The following is a 19,341-nucleotide window of genomic DNA, read 5'->3' as shown; positions in this document are numbered from 1 at the left end:
AAAGCCAGCCTGGGCAAGAAAGTCCATGAGACACTTATCTCCAATTAACCACCAGAAAAATGGAAGTGGTGCTGTGGTGGCTTAAGTGGTAGAGCACTCACCTTGAGCTGAAGAGCTCAGGGACAGTGCCCAGACCAAGAATTCAAGCCCCAGAACGAGAGAGAGAGAGAGAGAGAGAGAGAGAGAGAGAGAGAGAGAGAGAGAGAGAGAGAGAGAGAGAGAGAGAGAGAGAGAGAGAGAGAGAGAGGATAGATAAAATGAGAATGTCCCAGATTTGGGATTTGAAAACCCCAAATGAGCCGGGCACCGGTGGCTCACACTATTACAGGCTACACAGGAGGCTGAGATCTGAAGATCACAGTTCGAAGCCAACCCAGGCAGGAAAGTCCATGATATTCTTATCTCCAATAAACCACTAGAAAACCGAAAGTGTCGCTGTGGCTCAAACAGTAGAGCACTGGTCTTGAGCTGAAGAGCTGAAGGATAGTGCCCAGGCCCAGAGTTCAAGCCACACAACCGACAAAAAAAAAAAAGAAAGAAGAAAGAAAAAAGGAAGAAAGGAAAGAAAGGAGGAAGGAAGGAAGGAAGGAAGGAAAAAGAAAGAAAGAAAGAAAGAAAGAAAGAAAGAAAGAAAGAAAGAAAGAAAGCCCTGAATGCCCCCGCCACACCTGCTCAGCACAAAATTCTTAGGCATGAACTGAAAACATTAGTGCCATGGTGACAATGTGTCAGCAAATGAAATTCTACCTGCCCATAATGGTGCAAGAGTCTAACTTGAAACTAGGTATTTGGTTGGGATCTCAGCACTTTCTTCTACAAAAATATTCCAAGAAGACCCATCTACACTGGAAATGAAAACTGAGTCCTTTCCAGGGCCCACCCAAAAAGGCACCTTATAGACGCATCACATATTTCCATCAATAATGGAAACCAGCTGATGACCATCTAATGTCTGAACCAGTCATATCAGCTCCTCTGGCTTGTTAACTTTAGCCACTTGTTCACTTATTCAGCAAACATTCATCAATCATCTACTGTGTATGCTCCAGGACAACGCTTAAATTCTGCAAACCCAGAGATACACAGTCCCTTGTCTACAGGAACCCTGTGGTTCCTCCCAGTTAAGTGTTAGATGATGGGTGACAGCCATACTAGGAGAGTTCAAAGTGGAGCATCTAATCTGAGGTCAGCAATGGAGAGAGAAAGGTAGAGGGCAGGAAGGCAGTTTTATGTGAGACTTGAAAAGACAGGCGGAAGTTGGCCACTTTATCTGCCAGGCTAGGAACTTTCCATGCAGAAGAGAGAGGCTATGTTAAAGGTATCACATGGTGGGTGGCTCCTGTGGGAATTATACAGAATAAAAGGAGCTTAAGCCTGTTCTGTGGGACTATGATGGGAGACTCAAGGCAGAAAGGTGGCAGATCGTGAGAGGCCTGAGGTGCTGTTTAAGGGCAAGGGTTCCATGCTGATTCTGTGGGCACCATAGCAAAGAAATCACATGCAGCATGTGTTCCAGTTCCCAGCCAGGTGACCCCCCAGCAGAGGCTATGTTTACCAAGCATTATGCTTAAGTTGGTATTTATTTTTTTAATTATGAAAGTGATGTCAGAAATTGAAAATTGGTGTATTTTTTTTCTTTAGGACAACAGAATCAGTTAGTGACTTGCATTTGTTTTATCTGACCACATGCCAGGTTCTCTACAAATATTTTTTTGAGTGCCTAAATGATTTAAAGGTAAAGTTTTGTACAGGGTTGCTGTTTACACAATTAACATGTATCTGATTTTTGTTTTCTTAAGTTCATGCAGAACTTATAAACAGGTTTGGTCACCTCTGGCGGCTGCATGTACCCTGCCACGGCTGCAGTGAAGGCCACAGTGCTGACAGCCGCTTTCAGCTGGGTCTCCTACCTGTGTTCAGGCCAGAGTCTTTGCTAACAGTTCCTGATTCTTCAAGTCAGGTGCCCCGAGTTCCAGCAGACTAACGACTATCATTTGGATATGGCTGTGTTTCAGTACTGGTACTTTTAATGAGATAGAGGCAGCCTGTTACCATAAAAAATGCCCAGGGGGGGCTCAGAAGGTGGCTCAGTGGTAGAGTGTTTGCCTTGCATGCATGAGGACCTGGGTTCGATTCCTCAGCACCACATAAGCAGAAAAAGCTCGAAGTAGTGCTGTGGCTCAAGTGGTAGAGCACTAGCCTTGAGCTGAAGAGCTGAGGGACAGCACCCAGGCCCAGAGTTCAGGCCCCACAACCAGCAAAAAATAAAATAAAAATAAAAATAAGTCCCAGGTTTGGGGAGCCTCCTTGGTGACAATTGTGGATACTAACTACACAGATCAAATAGCATGAAGTGCTTAATTAACATGGCCCTAGCATAAAATATCTGGACTTGTTAAGTGGTACCAATTGGTGTTCTAGTTTTTCTGTGTGTGTGTGTGTGTATGTGTGCATGAGCATACTGTGTGCACATATGTGTCATGTTATTACTGCGGCTGGAAGTCAGGGCCTCACATTCTTGCTTAGTTTTTTCATTCAAGGCTGGCATCTCCTACTTGAGCCACACCTCTACTTCTATCTAACTTTTTAGTAGTTAGCTGGAGATAAGTCTCTTCTGCCTGTGCTGGTTTCAAATCAAGATCCTCAGATCTCAGCCTGCTAAATAGCTACGATCACAGGCATGAGACACCAGTGCCCAGAAATTCTTTTTTTAATTTAAAAAAAAACCTGGAAAGATGGAAAAATTAAAAGAAAAACTTCATATTTCTCACTCAATCACTTGCTGTTTGCAACACTTTTAAGGACTCATCTACTCTTTAAGTCTTTATGTGCTATGATGTTATAGATTTTTAATGAGTTATCTGTTTTGCATGGTTGGGTATTACACAATTTTGCATTCTGATTTTTTAAAATAATTTTAATGTTATAATTTCTGTATATAATTGACACAATTTGCATACACACCTGGAAATAGAGAACGAGTTGACTAAGTGATAATGCACTCATATAATAAAACATTCAGCAGCTACATTACAGGTGTAGGGGAAGTGAATCTCTTCACATAAAAAAAATATTCATGATTCCATGTGAAATAACAGCTTTACCTACAAACCCACTGCTGCCCAAATTTGTCTGGGCATCCACCAACTTTTGGCCTTGGTGGATTTCAAACTTCAGTGGACCTCAGATCACCACAGCACTTGCTCAGTGTCGACCTGTGCTGTTTATTTCAGTTACTAGAGACTGGAGCTCAGGAACTGGCATTTTTCACAAGGATCCTAGAAGACTCTGCTGTGGGAATGGCACCCCTCCTGTTTCTACCTGTTGAAGCTTTGCTTACTTTTCCAAGCCTCTGCTTCTTTTTTATTTCCTAACTCCTAGAATTTAGGAAAAAGTACATGGTTAGCACTTACTATTTGCTCTCTTGCCTGGTAAACTTTAATGAATCCTTCTAAACCACAAACCTTGTGATCCTGCAAGCAAACCCAGTTGGACACCAGGTCACAGCCCGAGATTTACTAACTGAGTTAGTAAACAGTACTACTGAAGGATCTAGAAGCCACATTCACTGGCTTTATAGAACAGACAAGAGGCAGCAAAAGCACTTCAGAACTCTTGAGCACACCTGTAATTAGCTGAAACTTGGGGGAATAAAGGGAGTCTTTTCAAACCTGATAGAAAAAGAAAACTCTAATTACTCCTACCTTGGCAATCAGGCTGTTAAAAGTAAGAGGATAACCTTTTGTGCATTCCTTCTGGTTGAGGATAGACAGCCGGCATTAGCTGAGCAGTGATTCGGGTGAGCTGGTCATTCCAAAAGAATTGTATGTGTTCCCAGGCCATTGGTTGGTTTTCAGTTCTCAGATTTGGTCCCATTGAAATCATTCAGGTAAATTCCTTATCTGTAGTTCATTTAGAGGTCATTTGTTCTAAAATTGGGACTGACTTACCCACTAAAGCACTTCATCACTTAGGTTTGCTTTCCGTCCTTCTTTGAACTAAATATTATTAGATATCCCTATCATGGGAGGTTTTGTTGTTTTTCTCTGTCCTGCAGTAATAGCTGAATATGAGGTGGAGATGATATTGAAATTTCCCCTTGCCTGGAGGTGCCAAGACCATACTTTGTACAAATCTTGGTTAATCTAGCTTTTAAAGCATTAATCATTACAGAAGAGGGTTCCTCAAAAGCAAACTTTTTTTTTTTTACTGGGCCTTGAACTTGTGGCCTGGGTACTATTTCTGAGCCTCTTTCCATGCAAGGCTAATGCTCTACCACTTGAGCCACAGTGCCACTTCCAGCTTTTTCTGAGAAGTTTATTGGAGAGAAGAGTTTCATGGACTTTTCTGCCTGGGCTGGCTTCAAACTGCAATCCTCAGATCTCAGCCTGAGTAGTTAGGGTTATAGGCATGAGCCACAGGTACCCAGCTAGAAGCAAACTTTTAATCATAAGAAGTCCTTTTTGGTCTCACACAATAATGCTAACTTTGTAGAGCTGAAGTTCCAGAAGACCAAAGAGAATTAATACTGTTGGGGAATAGAGCGGTCTGGTTTATGAGTTTGTTGTCTCTGCATGGACAACTCAGAGTCACTTTTCAGTGAACCTTTGAACCCCTACATCTATGAAGTATTTCAGCATCACCTCCTTGGAAAAAAAGTTAACCATTTCTTTTCCCCTATTCCACAACAGTACCTTGAGTAAAATCCACTAAGTATATGTATATTGAATGACAACTTTGAACAGGAAGTACCAATCAGATAAACTACATTTTGTGGGCATTTCTGCAGAATTCCTGTATTAACTGAACTAAAACACCATCCTATCCTGGCAGATTTTTCTAAAATGTTATTCTAAGTAATTACAAATAGCTGGTGAAAAAGACAAGCCTAATAGCTGTTTCTTCCCAAGTCTTTCATGATAACTTAGTATAGGGTCCTAGATTTAAAAACTAAAATCTGAAATTCTATGGACACCTGTTCAATATTTACCCCTTACTTGCAGCTCCTTTCCTGGGCTCCTACATTCCACATAAAATTTAGTTATCACAGATACTTGGAGTCTGTGTGTACATGTTAGATGTCAAACATACTCCAGTCACTGATTTTAGACTGTATTAAAAGTGCCAGCCAGTTCAGTTTTACTACTTGGAAACAAAACCCCTTGAAAGACAGGTAGCTTTGGGGGTAGAGGAGCACTAGAATTGTAGTCCTGTAGACCAAGGTTCAACTTTTAGCCCTAAGGCTCAAATCATAACTTATTATTGGCATTGTGAAGATTAGTTTCTCACTTGTAAATTTTGACTAATAAGCCATCTCAGGACTGGGAAGGTGGCTTAGTGGTAGAGTGCTTGCCTAGCGTGCATGAAGCCCTGGGTTCAATTCCTCAGTACCAAATATGCAGAAAAAGCCAGAAGTGGCGCTGTGGCTCAAATGGTAGAGTGCAAGCCTGGAGCAAGAGAAGCTCAGGGACAGTATGGTGATACTGACAGTCTCTGGCATGGCTAAGACTTTTTTCACAGGGCTGGGAAGGTAGCTCAATGGTAGAGCGCTTGCCTTGCATGCTTGAGGCCCTGGATTCAATTCCTTAGCACCACATAAGCAAAAAGAAAAAAGCCGGAAGTGGCACTGTGGCTCAAGTGGTAGAGCGCTAGCCTTGAGCTAAAGAGCTGAGGGACAGTGCCCAGGCCCAGAGTTCAGGCCCCACGACTGGACCCAAATAAAAAAAAAAGAGACTGTTTTCTCCTTGGCATTGTTAGCATGGTTTTGGTTTCTAGTCTACTTGGCAAAACTCATGCGCATTAAAGATACTGCAAAGGAGCCATGTCACATCAGCTTTTGAATGCAGAATTTCTTACTTTAAAAAACAAAAAAAAAAAAAACAGCCCTCCTCCTGTTTGTCACTTTTTTTGTGTGTGTGCTTCAAGTTATGGCACCCTTCCAGTCAACCATCAACTATAATTTAGCTTTGTATAATTGTGTACCTTATAGCAAGATGGTTTCTATGAGAGTCTAAGAGCTCAGAGAGAAGTATATAAACATTCTGGAAAAATAAGAGCAATGTAACCTAATAAGTGGTCACATGTTAGAAGTCACATTGGAGAATAACAAATATTTGTATTAGATTGAAACGGTCTCCTTAACTTCTGGCAGTCATGAGATCATTTTAAACCTGGAGATGTTAGCCAGATGAAGGAGCTAAAGTCACCATGATCTGTAAAAGTAATCAGATGGGAGGAACAGCCTCGTTGGTCTCCTACTCTCATTCTCCCAATGTTCGTTTGTCATTTTAAGAGACAACTTAATTTTCTCTTCTTTTTTCCCCACCCCCCGTAAAGGTAGAAACCTGTGGGTGCTCGTTGTGGGGCGGTATCCAAAGGAACACAGAGTTGGGATTCCAGAATTCAAATATGTGGCGAATATGCATGGAGATGAGGTATGTACATGCTGTGCATTTCTGAAATGTAACCAGAAAAACTTCCCCTCAGGTGGCTGAGCTCTGGGTAGTTACTAGAGAGGAAGCAAGGCAAAGTGTCATGTATCATAACAAAACAGGAAAGGCCTGGAGAGTTCTTCCTGTGGGACTTCTGAGGAAACCTCAGAGGCCAGGTCCAACACATCCCAGCCATTTGCTCAAATGCTTAGTGCCCTCAGAGCAACCAGGGCTGCTTTTATAGAAGGAGCTGGATGAGCCACAGCACTCAGCTCTGAACTCCTGCAAGCTGGGTCCCTTGCCTCACTTCCTGGTTAAGACTAGGCAGCATATGTCAGACAGCAGTGGCTCACGCCCATTACCCTGGCTACTCAGAAGGCTGAGATCTGAGGATCGTGGTTCAAAGCAAGCCCAAGTAGTTAAGTCTGTGAGATTCATGTCTACTTCGGCAAAAAGCTGGGAGGGCAGGTATGGCTCAGGTATGTGCCAGGCCTTGAGCAAAAAAGCTAAGGAATAGCATGCAGGCCCAGAATTCGAGCCCCAGCAATGGCACGTGTGCACGTGCGTGCGAGCACGCGCACGCACACACACACACAAATCAGAGTCAATGCATATTTCAGTATGTACACACTGTCAACATAGCATAACACCAGGGATAGTATGAGTGGCATGCTCTAGTCTGTGCTGAGCTTCCTGACCTGGCTTAACCCTGACTTCATAGGAATTGGCTCCACCTTCATGACACACCTCTTGTCCCTGCCAGACATGCTGACCAACCTGCCCACCAAAGGGAGACTTCTTGCAGCCAAAGCTAAGATGTGACTACCTGTCTCTAAGGAGTAGATCTCCGAACCTAGTTTGGGAGTGGGTGATACTCAATCCATTTGAGCATAATAGACTGTTTTTCCATGAGACTGTGTTGCTGGAAGTTAGACCAAAGTTGCTTTTAATAAAACAACTGTCTGTTACACACAGCAGTCCAGACTTCCTTTTCCTTTTGTTATCTAGTCTATTGATCAAGGTCCCATGAAATCCATTTTTAATAAGAGACAGATGGCACTTCTTGTCTCCAGTAGCTTGTTTATTGAATTCCCAGCATTTCAGAGGATGCAGTCTGCTGCTCAGAAATTAATCCTCAGAAACTTCCAGAGATAAGCTCTCACAAGATTTGTTTGTTCTTTCCATGCATTTCCCCAAATTTCTGGCATCTTTCTCTCTGGCTAGGTAGTGCTCTCCATCAAATCAAGACCTGCTAGTTCACTGTGATTCTTTAAGAAATGCCAAGCTTTGAGATTAGGCAGGAGGGGGGAAAAAGAAAAAGAAGAAAGCTTTCAATGTGCTTTGAAGTGGAGACTTGATATACTGTTGACTTCTTTTGTGTCCCAACTGATGGCAGGGTCTGGGTTTTTTGGAGATATTAAGAAATTTATTTTTTTTAACATTTTTATTATTATTATCTTTAAGTAGTTGTATAAAGAAGTTCCCATTCTACAAAACAGTTTATGAATGCAAGGTGTCTGACAACATTGTCACCCATCTGGAGCTATGAAGAAATTTCTTATTCTGAATGTGAGGCTTATGCATAATTTGCCCTCCCGGCACCACTTGGAGCTAGAAGACAGGACAGCCTGACTGAGGAACAGAGGAACAGACTTCTCAGTGGAGAAGTCTAGCCACCCCTTGTTTACTCCTTTATTGGAATTAAAAGAGTTTTGAGCACCTTTCAAAGCCTGTCAAAGCTCCTAGTACTGCTAAAGAATATAAAGTAGCAGCTATGCTCTGGTGGCTTATGCCTGTAACCCTAGCTACTCAGGAGGCTGAGATCTGAGGATTATGGTTCAGAGTTAGCCCAGGCAGGAAACTCTGTGAGATTCTTATCTTCAGCTAACCACCAGAAAACCTGAAGTGGTGCTATGGCTAAAGGTGTTGGAGCACTAGCCTTGAGCAAAAGACCTCAGGGACAGCACCCAGGCCCCGAGTTCAAGCCAGTGGCCAACAAATAAATATTACGAATAAAGAATGTAAGTAGCATTTTAGGGCAGTAGTTCTTCACTTCTTTGGAGATCTTCATTGATAATGGCTATATATATATATATATATATATATATATATATATATATATATATATATATATATATATATGTATATATATGTACATACACACACACACACACTGACTTATGACTCCAGGATTTAGCAACCACATGTGGAGAATCTCTACAGGAGGCACATGTGCATGTACACACACATACCATGTCTGTGTCTGTGTGTGTATCTGTGTGTGTGTAGTTTCCACACTTTTCCCATGGCTCATTGACAGCATCAGGACCCAATTCTTTCCATCATAACAGACATGTTCCCCCGTGGATTTCCACTGTATCTCATTGTACCTTGTTTTAGAATTAGGTCTGTTTCCCTACTAAAAATATTCTGTTAATTTTTCTACTACAGATATAAGAAAAAGTGACTTTACGATTTCTCTGATTGTAACAACCTAGACTAAGTAGAGGAATACAGGAGAAAACGCCAAGATACTATTGTAATTCAGGAATGGTAAACAATAAAAAGCCTGTTTTACTCCAATGAAGAAGTTTGAGTTTATGCGAGAAGTATTGGACTATAACTCATTCCCTCTTACCTGATTATTACATCATTAAAATCTTGAAACTCACGGGGCTGGGAAGGTGGCTCAGTGGTAGAGCACTTGCCTTGCATGCTTGAGGCCCTGGGTTCGATTCCTCAGCACCACATAAGAAAAAAGTCGGAAGTGGCGCTGTGTGGCTCAAGTGGTAGAGCGCTAGCCTTGAGCCGAAGAGCTGAGGGACAGTGCCCAGGCCCAGAGTTCAGGCCCCATGACCGGACCCAAAAAAAAAAATCTTGAAACTCCTTAGGAGAAAAAATTCTAATCTGTTTAAAAAACAACAACAAACTATGGTAAAGTGCTTGTCTGGCAAACTTGAAGCCTTAGTTAATTCTCCAATGCTGCAACAACAATAGCAACAATTACTGTTATTACAATGCAATTACTGTTACTACAAAAGCAACACTGATGCACATTAGAAAAAATACAAACGAGGCCAACAAAGGCAAAAAGTTAGTAAGACCCTAGCCTCAACAAACATGCCAGGTATAGTAGCTCCTGTCCTTAATCACAACTACAATGGGAGACACAGAAAGGAGAAATCATACAGGCTGGCCCAGGTGAAAACATAAAACTATATCCAAATTATTTTTTTTAATTTAAAGCACAAAGAGCTGGAAACATGGCTCAGGTGGCAGACGAGCTGTCTAACAAGTGTGAGGTTCTGAATTTTAAAACCAGTACTATGAAAAAAAAAACAGTAATACAAAGAAACATAAAAGAAAACATTATATGTTGGCCTTCCAAAAATTAGTACTGTTGACTCTTATTTATCATTCTAGATATGCATGTCTGTGCATGCACTTTTATCTAATGATAGCATGCTATGTTTCTTTCTTTTTGTTGTTGGGCCAGTGCTGGGGGCTTGAACTCAGAGCTTTGTGCTCTCACTTGGCTTTTTTTTTTCTTTTTTGGTTCACAGCTGGCACTCTACTACCTGTACCACACATCCAGTCCAGTTTTTTGTTGATTAATTGGAGCTAGTCTCTCAAACTTTACTTCCCAGACTGGCTTTGAACTGTGATCCTCAGCTCTCAGCCTCCTGCCTAGTGAGGCTTACAAGCATGAGACACTAGCACCTGTTTATCCTGTTTTCCTTTTGGTTAACATTTTAAAATTAGTACTCACTATCCTTTTATATCAGTAAATGTTTGTCTTTGTTTTCTATCTCTATATTTTCTAATTGTTTTCAAGGTGTCCTCAAAATTGCTCAAAACAGATTCTCATCCAGTATTATGAATCATATTTGGTTGATATATCCCTAGAATCTCTTTTATAGTATCATTTGAAGAATCATTTTATGACATTAGGCTTTCAAAAGAGATTGATCAGGAGCAGAAAGGGAAGGAGGAAGGGTGAACAAATGCAATCACAGTATTCACTAGACTTATGTGGCAAATGAACTGTGCAACTGTGGGCAGGGACAGGAGGGGGAGGGGAAAACTGAGGGAAAGCAAAGGAAGAGGTGACATTGTCCAAAAGAGGAAAGTACTCATGACCTGACTTATGAAATAGTAACCCCTCTGTATAACACCTTAATAATAGTGGTAATATCATTTTTTTAAGGACATTGATCAGTTGTCCTTTCTACAGAGTCTCTACATTTTGGATTTTTGGTTCCTTACAGTGTCACTGACTCTATGCCGCTAGTCCCTCCATTTGCTTTTAACTGAAAGTGAGAGCCAAGAATTTGCTGATTCAGTTGGAACACTTTTAGTAAATATACATTCAAGGAGTTTTTCAGATGGTCTAATTTGATTGATACTGAAGGTCTGAGATAATTAGCCTCACTACACTCAGAAATGCAAAAGCAGGCTGGGAAGGTGGCTCAGTGGTAGAGTGCTTGCCTTGCATGCATGAAACACTGGGTTCGATTCCTCAGCACCACATAAGCAAAAAGAAAAAAGCCGGAAGTGGCACTGTTGCTCAAGTGGTAGAGCGCTAGCCTGAGCTGAAGAGCTGAGGAACAGCGCCCAGACCCAGAGTTCAGGCACCACGACCGGACCCAAAAAAAAAAAAAAGAAATGCAAAAGCAAAAAAGAAGAGGGAGGGGAAGGGGGAGGGGGAGGAGGGGGGGAGGAGGAGGAGGAGGAGGAAGTGGAGGAGGAGGAGGAGGAGGAAGAGGAGGAGGAAAATTATGGATTGCAAAAACAGCTGAAAATGGCCATAGACAAGTGTTGTTGCATAAGCAGTAATGCCATTTGTAAGCCCACTTCTTACTTTGTACCTGTTTTTCGTTTTCTCTTATTCTTACAAAGAACAGATAGTTGTACTAGGGGCAAATTCCTTGTCCTGATCATGTGCAAAGGTCACAAGCTCTTAGGAAAGGCAACACTGAAGATTTCTGTCACCTTTCTCGCTCTCTCAAATCTTCCTGTGCCCAGCGCCCTCTCCTGGATTTCTGTGGAATCACCTTGGGGAGCTCACAGACACTAACCACGTGAGCCTTTGTCCTGAGGACAACATAGGAGAGTATTTCTGAGGTTCTGCCTTTGTCATTTTAATAAGCCTACCCAATGTTTTTCTGGTTCTTCCAGACCCTGATTTGCACTCACATTGGAATGTTCAAGTGTAGAAGCCCCAATTCTAGGTTTAATTTATGTAGGCTGTTATTGACACACCTGAAATTTAATCATTTTAATTGGAAGGGTTGAGGCAGCTCACACTGAATGGGGTTCTTCCCCTCCCTTACTCCAGATACTCAGATCATTTAGGTTGGGATCTTTTTATTTTTTTATTTTGAACAAGTACTGGGGCTTGAACTCAGGCCCTGGGTGCTGTATCTTAGCTTTTTAAGTGAAGGCTGGTGCTCCATTGGAGCCACAGCTCTGCTTTGGGTTCTTTGGCAGTTAATTGGAGATAAAGGTCTCATGGACTTTCCTTCCAAGGCTGGCTTCAAATCTTGATCATCAGAACTTCACCTCCTGAATAGTGAGGATTATAGGTGTGAGCCACCACTGCCCAGTTAGGTGTACCTTCCCTCAGTGCTAATGGTCTGCTATGGAAAAAAGCATATCATAATCTAAAATCAAGCTTGTCTGAAAACCATGGCTACACCCTCACCCAAGAACTGACATCCTGATTGTTTTGCAGGAGGAGCCCATAAAGGTCTATGCCCCTCATCAATTCCTCAAGCGCCCCTCATTCTGTTTTGTGCCTATCTTTGATCCTATGTTCTTCAGAATTTTGAAAAAAATTTTTTACTTGGACAATCTCTTTTTTTTAATAAGATATTTCTAATTCCTCTCCAGTAAAAATATCAAAATGAGACAAAGTATTTAAAGGATTAAAGTGTCTCGGCCTGATCAGCAACTGCATGGTCCTAAATTCAAACCAAAAGAAAAAAAAAAATACAGTACCTGGAGTTTTCAGCTAACACAGCAATGACAAAATGCAGGGCAGAGCCTAGACCAGCTCAGCTCAAGTTTCCTTGACCACAGCATCCAAGTCCTGATTACTATAGTTGTAGACTAGATAGCTTCCAGGATGTGTTTATTAAGTTTAACTGACTTATGATACTAACTAGAGGGAAGGGGAGAGGAATTTTTTTAAGCTTCTGAATTAGTTTTACTCTGATTCTATATAGTTTTAAGTATATAGACTCTTGAGAATTTTACATCAAATTTAGAATTTCACATTTGGCATTTAGTTATATTTTATTATATTCTAGATGTAAGGAAGAAGATTCCCTGGAGTGTAGTGATTATTATCCTAAAAATTAAGGACAAATGATTCTTTACACATCTGCTAGATATAATAAATAGTTTGAGATGAAATTTGTAGGCATAAATGCTTATGTTTACAGGGTATTTTAATTGCTTCACAGACACTATATCTAAAATTGCTCTTATCCTACTCATGTAATAGAGGTTCTAGATTTATGAGAACAAAACCAAAAAGTAGCAAAGTGCTAGTGGCTCATGCTACTCAGGAGGATGAAATTTGAGGATCATAACTGAAAGCCAACACAGGCAGAAAAGTCTATAAGACTCTTTTTTTTAAATTCATTTGTTTGAAGTTTTATTTTATTTTATTTTTATTGTGAGAATACTTTACAGAGGAGTTACAATTACATGGGCAAGATAACAAGTACATTTCCTATCAAGCATTGTTGCCTCCTCTTTGTTTCCCCTTCCCAACCCTTCCCATACTCCCCCCCTCCACCAAAGTTGTAAAGTTCGTTTTTCCACATAACAACTTGTACATCTCATTGTTGCAATGGGCCCACCTGTATCCCTAGTTAAACGATTTGTTTTTTCCCTTCCCCTCCACAAATTATACCAACATCAAATACAGTGAAGGCAGGGGTAAGACCCTGGGGGATAAGACTCTTATCTCAATGAACTCTCAAGCAGCTGGAACTGGAGGTGTGGCTCAAGTGGAAGAGAGCTAACCTTGAGTAAAAAAGTCTAGCAAGAAGTTAAGGCTTTGAATTGAAGACCCAGTACCAGAAAAGCAAAGTTTGTTCTCTCATTGTTGCTTTCCAGTTTTTGTTGTTTTGTTGTTGTTTTTTACCACTACTCTAAAATAACTAAATGACCTCAGTGGTACAATGTTTAAATGATTAAACTGCTTCTTTTTTAAGTTAGACTAAGCTCTTTATTGATTATTCCAAGTAGTATATCATCTTCATTCTAAGCATATATTCGATTCCTCAAGTAATGCTTTTATTCGTCCTTTTAGTGACCAGATGCCCCAAGTTTTTGTCATAAGCAGAAATGATAGCCCTGAACCTTGTAGTGTTTGTTCAGTGTGGAAAATCCTTGGAATCACATTATTATTTATATGTCTCACTCACTGAGCACCTTAAGTCCACATGTTTTCAAAAGTCCTTCCTCACAAGACTCAGCTTGATAGTGGATTTGTCAACAGTAGTTAATTAGCAGTTATTTATTAAATATGTGGCATATCAGGAGTTGGGCAAGGTAGACCAGGGATACTAAGGAAATGGATTAGGTTCCCACGGCCAGGCTTAGACATGGTGGAGTGGGGGAGGATGTGTCAGTCAGGTGACTGTAATGTACGTGAACAGCATTAAGTAGCACAGATGTGATATGTGAGGGCCACACCAGGAAAAGTATGACAGGTAAAATTAAATCTGGGGTCTTTGGCCTGTGTGCAGGGAGTGTAAAGGAATTCACCAAGAGGCAGACTGGCAAGGTGGCAAAGATCCTTGTTCACTTCCCAGGAGAGGTAGGGAACCAAGTCTATAATATATGCGTGTGTGTGTGTGTGTGTGTGAGAGAGAGAGAGAGAGAGAGAGAGAGAGAGAGAGAGAGAGAGAGAGAGAGAGAGAGAAGAGAGAGATGCTTATGGTGTCCATCATGGTGTTAGGGCTGGGTTTATAAGCATCAATGCTTATGGAGAAAGACTGTATTACTGACATTTTGTTTTGTAGTTTGAGTTCAGCTAGCTATTCTAGGAAATGGTTGGAGTTGTCAATTTCTTTCTTTGTTTATTTATTTATTTTGGCAAGGAGGTTATTTGTCTGCTTGTCCAGTCCTTTCCAGGAATATATTGTCAAAACAAGACATGGAATGGGTTCTGCTTGAATTCACAACAGACTGTAAAGCAAAGCAAACTGCCTTCCTGCCAGACAAAATGGAGTCCTTTACAAAATGGAGTAGGTTAGACTAATTTGCAATGGGGGGGAGGGGCGGGTGCTTTTAACAGATACGTAACATGTAGATTGATATTTAAGAAGAATAATTAGTTAGGCAGTCAGCTAAATGAATCAAATCTGACACACACCACACTGGAGTCCCAGAACTGATCATTTCCTTCTAGAACCTGCCTTGCAGTATAGCATTTTAAAAACAGTCCACCATTAGGAAAGCCCAAGTTTCTCACTTCCTCTCTCCTCTCCCTCTTATACAAACACACTACTACTACTACTACTACTACTACTACTACTACTACTACTACTACTACTACTATTACTACTATTACTATCTGTGCTATAGTTTCTTTCTTCAAAAAATGTTCCTGGCTGAGTGCCAGTGGCTCACACCTGTAATCCTATCTACTCAAGAAGCTAAGATCTGATGATCAAAGCCAGCCTGGAAGGAAAGTCCATGAAACTATTATCTCCAATTAATCACCAGAAAACCAGAAATGGCACTGTGGCTCAAGTGGTAGAGCGATTGCCTTGAGCGGAAGAGCTCTGGGACCACACCCAGGTCCAGAGTTCAAGCCCCACAACCAACAACAACAACAACAAAATTCCTTTTCATAAGCATTCTTGGGAGAGCTAGACTCAGACTCACTTATAACTGTCTGGCAAATTGCACAGTGGCAGAAATTGAACTACACCTGATAGGGAATTTGTGTTCTACTTTCTGGATTACTGCCATTCTACCTGTCCTTGAGTCACCCATAAAAGGCTCCCGAAGCCTGTGTGTGAGACTGCTCTGATGTAGGGTTCATTCTTACAGTAAGGAAGCACGCACGACAAAGGAAGTGCTGGCTAAGTAAAGGCATGCTGATTTGATCCACTCTTTCTTAAAATATGAACTCTCCAAGGTCTCATATTCAAAGACTTCATTCTAAAGTCTTAAAATTAGGAAGGGAAGCAAGTTTATGCATAAAACATAAGTGAGTAATGGAGATATGGATGGGAAGAATTCATTTGAATAATATTTGGCATAAATTTGCTGTTACAGAAGTATCAAATGTGGCCCAATAGAAAAAAAGGTTTTGTTTTAATCCCTCTGAAGTTTCATCTGTTTTTTTGGTATTCATGAAGTTATCCAATGCTTAATTGTTTCTTTGTCAGTCTCAGCAATGAAGAATACATGATGGTTGTGGAATATTGAAACAGAATACTTTAGTTATATGCGTATCTCCTGAACCATGGTTTTACTGTTTCTGTAAAAAATAGCATGGTTTTAAGCCAGGCACCAGTGGCTCATACCTGTAATCCTAGCTACTCAGAGGCTGAGATCTAAGGATCACGGTTCAAAGCCAGCCGGGGCAAAAAAGTCTGTGAGACTCTTATCTCCAATTAACCACCAGAAAACCGGAAGTGGCAGCACTGTTGTTCAAATAGTAGAGTGATTGCCTTGAGCTGAAGAGCTCAGGGACAGAGCCCATGCCCAGAGTTCAAGCCCCACAACTGACAAAACAAAAAAAATAAGCATAGTTGGCTCATGCCTGTAATCCTAGCTACTCAGGAGGCTGAGAGCTGAGGATCTCAGTTCAAAGCCAGCCCAGGCAGGAAAGTCCATGAGACTCTTCAATAAAAACTACTGGGGGGTGGGGGGGGAAGGATGAGAAGGGATAGGAAGGGGAAACAAAGGAGGAGGCAACAATGCTTAATAAGAAATGTACTCATTACCTTGCTCATGTAATTGTAACCCCTCTGTACAGTAGTTTCACAAAAAAAAAAAAAAAACACTAGAAAACTGGAAGTGGCACTGTGGCTCAAGTGGTAGAGCACTCACCTTGAGCTGAAGAGCTGAGGGACAGCACCCAAGCCCAGAGTTCAAACCCCACAATTGACAAAAAATAGAATAAAATTTTAAAAAATATATAAAAGGGGGAATAGAGGTAGAAAAGAGTAATAGAGTGAATTGATCAAATATTACGTGAATATATGGAAATAGCACAATGAGGTGCTTTTGTACAATTAATGTACACTAATAAAAAGAATTTAAAGCAGGTTGTAGGACATATTTTATCTATTACCTTTTAATAAGCTGTATATAATTTAATCATATTTACATGTATTAACCAGAGAATAAAACCAAAATGATTGAAAAAGTCATGTATGTGGAAGAGGAAGAGAAAAATAAGCAGGAAAAAACTGAGGTCAGGTTTGAGTGATTTCCACTCTGACTTTTATTATTGCTCTGAATTGCATTGCTATTACATGTGAAGATAAAATTCACATATCACAGTGTTTGAGGCCCTGCTGCCACTATCCTGTGTAGGATAACAAAGTATATAAAGGAGAGTTGGTTGTTTTTTCTTTATGTGCCAATGGGGCTGATAAAGGAGTGACCCAGGGGTCACTCATGCTGGGTCAAAGTGTTGCATTCCTACAGTGCAGTAGCAACCCAAGTACTTTTGAGACTCCATTAAGTGCTTTCAGGAGCAGCAGCAACAGTCAAGTCCTCATCTAACCTCTGCCCCACTTTGTCCTGGTTCCTAGCATCTGTCTTCTAACATCTGGTCTTCAAGAGCAGATTCCTCTAGCCCAGAATCATAGATACGATGTTATATAGTCTAGTCACGTCTTCCTAATAAGATGTGACTAGACTATATAACATTTTTTTTTAAAGTAAGAAAAATTGTAAACCTCCCTTGGGTATATAAAACGAGAACCTCTTCAGTCCTTCAGTTCCCAGGTCCTTGGTGGCATAGAAGGTAATTTAGTTGGATGTGAAAGCTTTTTAATACACTCTTTTACTCATTGTTAGAAACATATATATCTATATATATATAATATATATATCTAGCAAAGTGATAATGATACAGAGGTGTATGGGGGGTACTTGGGTTTGAACTCAGTACTGCCTGCTTGCTAGGTGGGTACTATACCTACTGACCAAATTTCTAACCCTTTTTTATACTGGTTATTTCTCAGACAGTCTCACTTCATTCTTGAGCATGCACCTAGAGGAACCTCGATCCATTTATCATGCTACAAAGCTAGTATTAAAGGTGTATGCCACATACTCAGCTACTTATAGAGAAGAGGTCGTGAGAGCATTTTTCCCACTGGACTAGCCTCAAACTGTGATCACCCTCTCTCAGCCTCCCAAGGAGCCAGGGTTATATGCATGAATCAAGGTGTCTAGCTTAGTTTTTGTTTTTTGGGGGTTTTTTGTTTTGTTTTTTTGGTGGGTCATGGGGCTTGAACTCTGGGCTTGGGCGCTGTCCCTCAGCTCTTCAGCTCAAGGTCAACGCTCTACCACTTGAGCCACAGCGCCACTTCAGTTTTCTAGTAGTTTATTGGAGATAAGAGTCTCACGGACTTTCCTGCCTGGGCTGGCTTTGAACCATGATCCTCAGATCTCAGCCTCCTGACTAGCTAGGATTACGGGCATGAGCCACTGGTGACCGGCAATGGTGGATAATAATAATAATAATAATGGTGGATAATAGGCCAATGGCCTAGGGTTTCATGGTTTCATGTTTCTATGGTTCAGAAACATCAAATGGAGATCAGAAATGCACAGAATCAGAAAAAAAAAACAAAACACTACAGAAATGTGCAAGAGGGTTTATAATGGGAGACAGTGGACATCTGAAACCTGTTAAAATTATTAACTTGATTAATAAATTTGACCTCAAGCTCTACAATGTTGCATGTAGCAGTAGTGAATGTTCTTTGTGATTCTGCTTCTTTCTTGACCATTCCATAAGTATTGTGGATGACAAGCAAGTAAAAATTACTATGATCAGAACACATGTACACTAACTCATTCTTGAAAAAGTTATTGTGGGTTCAATCTTCATCACACACACACACACACACACACACAACACACACACACACACATGAAATTATGTACAAATAAGTGCTAAAACTTTTACTAGCAAATCCATTTAGGCACATGATTGTGTCCTTATTGCATCTGATCTGGTAGCACCCCTTTTCTCTTCCACACAGACTGTGGGGCGGGAAATGCTGCTCCACCTGATCGACTATCTCGTAACCAACCATGGGAAGGACATCGAGATTACAAAGCTCATCAACAATACTCGGATACACATCATGCCCTCAATGAACCCAGACGGCTTTGAATCTGTCAAAAAGCCCGACTGCTTCTATAATAGTGGAAGGTAAAAGATGAGTAGGTCTAACTTAATTGAAAACAAGACAAAACAATGAAAAGGCTCTCCTCATTAGGCAGGTACCTGTCAGCCCAGAGAAGACGAGACCCCAAATGGTATTGCACCTGACAGCCTGTATCATGTCAGGTGTGCTGATGCTCTTAACTCTTGCCTGTGGCTGGTAGGATGAAACATGGAGTCCTGAGGACTCCTGTGCCTGACTGTCTGCTCCACCTTCCACCCCTTGGGTACACCCCCATAGTTCCCCAGTACCAGTCTCTCTCACCATCCTCCGTCTATCTCCTGGTACTACCAGGTGGCTTTGCTACTTAGGCATTGCACAAACACCCCTCTCCCCCTCTTTACCTCTCCCTCTGCTTCAGCAGCAGTCCCTCCAAGACACCTCTGACCTCACATCCTCTATCAGGTCTCCTGGTAAACTCTAATCCTGGGTACTTTACCCTCTCAGCACTTTTTTCTTCTTTCTCT

At 41.1% G+C, this 19,341-nt stretch overlaps 1 protein-coding gene across 1 annotated transcript in view; it reads left to right on the top strand.

Annotated features, from left to right (window-relative positions):
• The window catches only part of Cpm (carboxypeptidase M), a 63,810-nt gene that overhangs the window by 28,900 nt on the left and 15,569 nt on the right, over positions 1–19,341 (top strand). Inside the window, exons 3-4 of the mRNA XM_069988411.1 lie at positions 6,337–6,434; positions 18,689–18,861. Coding sequence (XP_069844512.1) covers positions 6,337–6,434; positions 18,689–18,861 — 271 coding nt within the window. The remainder of the gene's footprint in view (positions 1–6,336; positions 6,435–18,688; positions 18,862–19,341) is intronic.

Source organism: Dipodomys merriami, unplaced genomic scaffold, assembly GCF_024711535.1.
Source record: "Dipodomys merriami isolate MVZ:Mamm:240054 unplaced genomic scaffold, mDipMer1.0.p SCAF_10, whole genome shotgun sequence".
NCBI classification, from domain to species: domain Eukaryota; kingdom Metazoa; phylum Chordata; class Mammalia; order Rodentia; family Heteromyidae; genus Dipodomys; species Dipodomys merriami.
The sequence above is the reverse complement of the archived record's forward strand: the minus strand, read 5'-3'. Positions and strand labels throughout refer to the sequence as shown.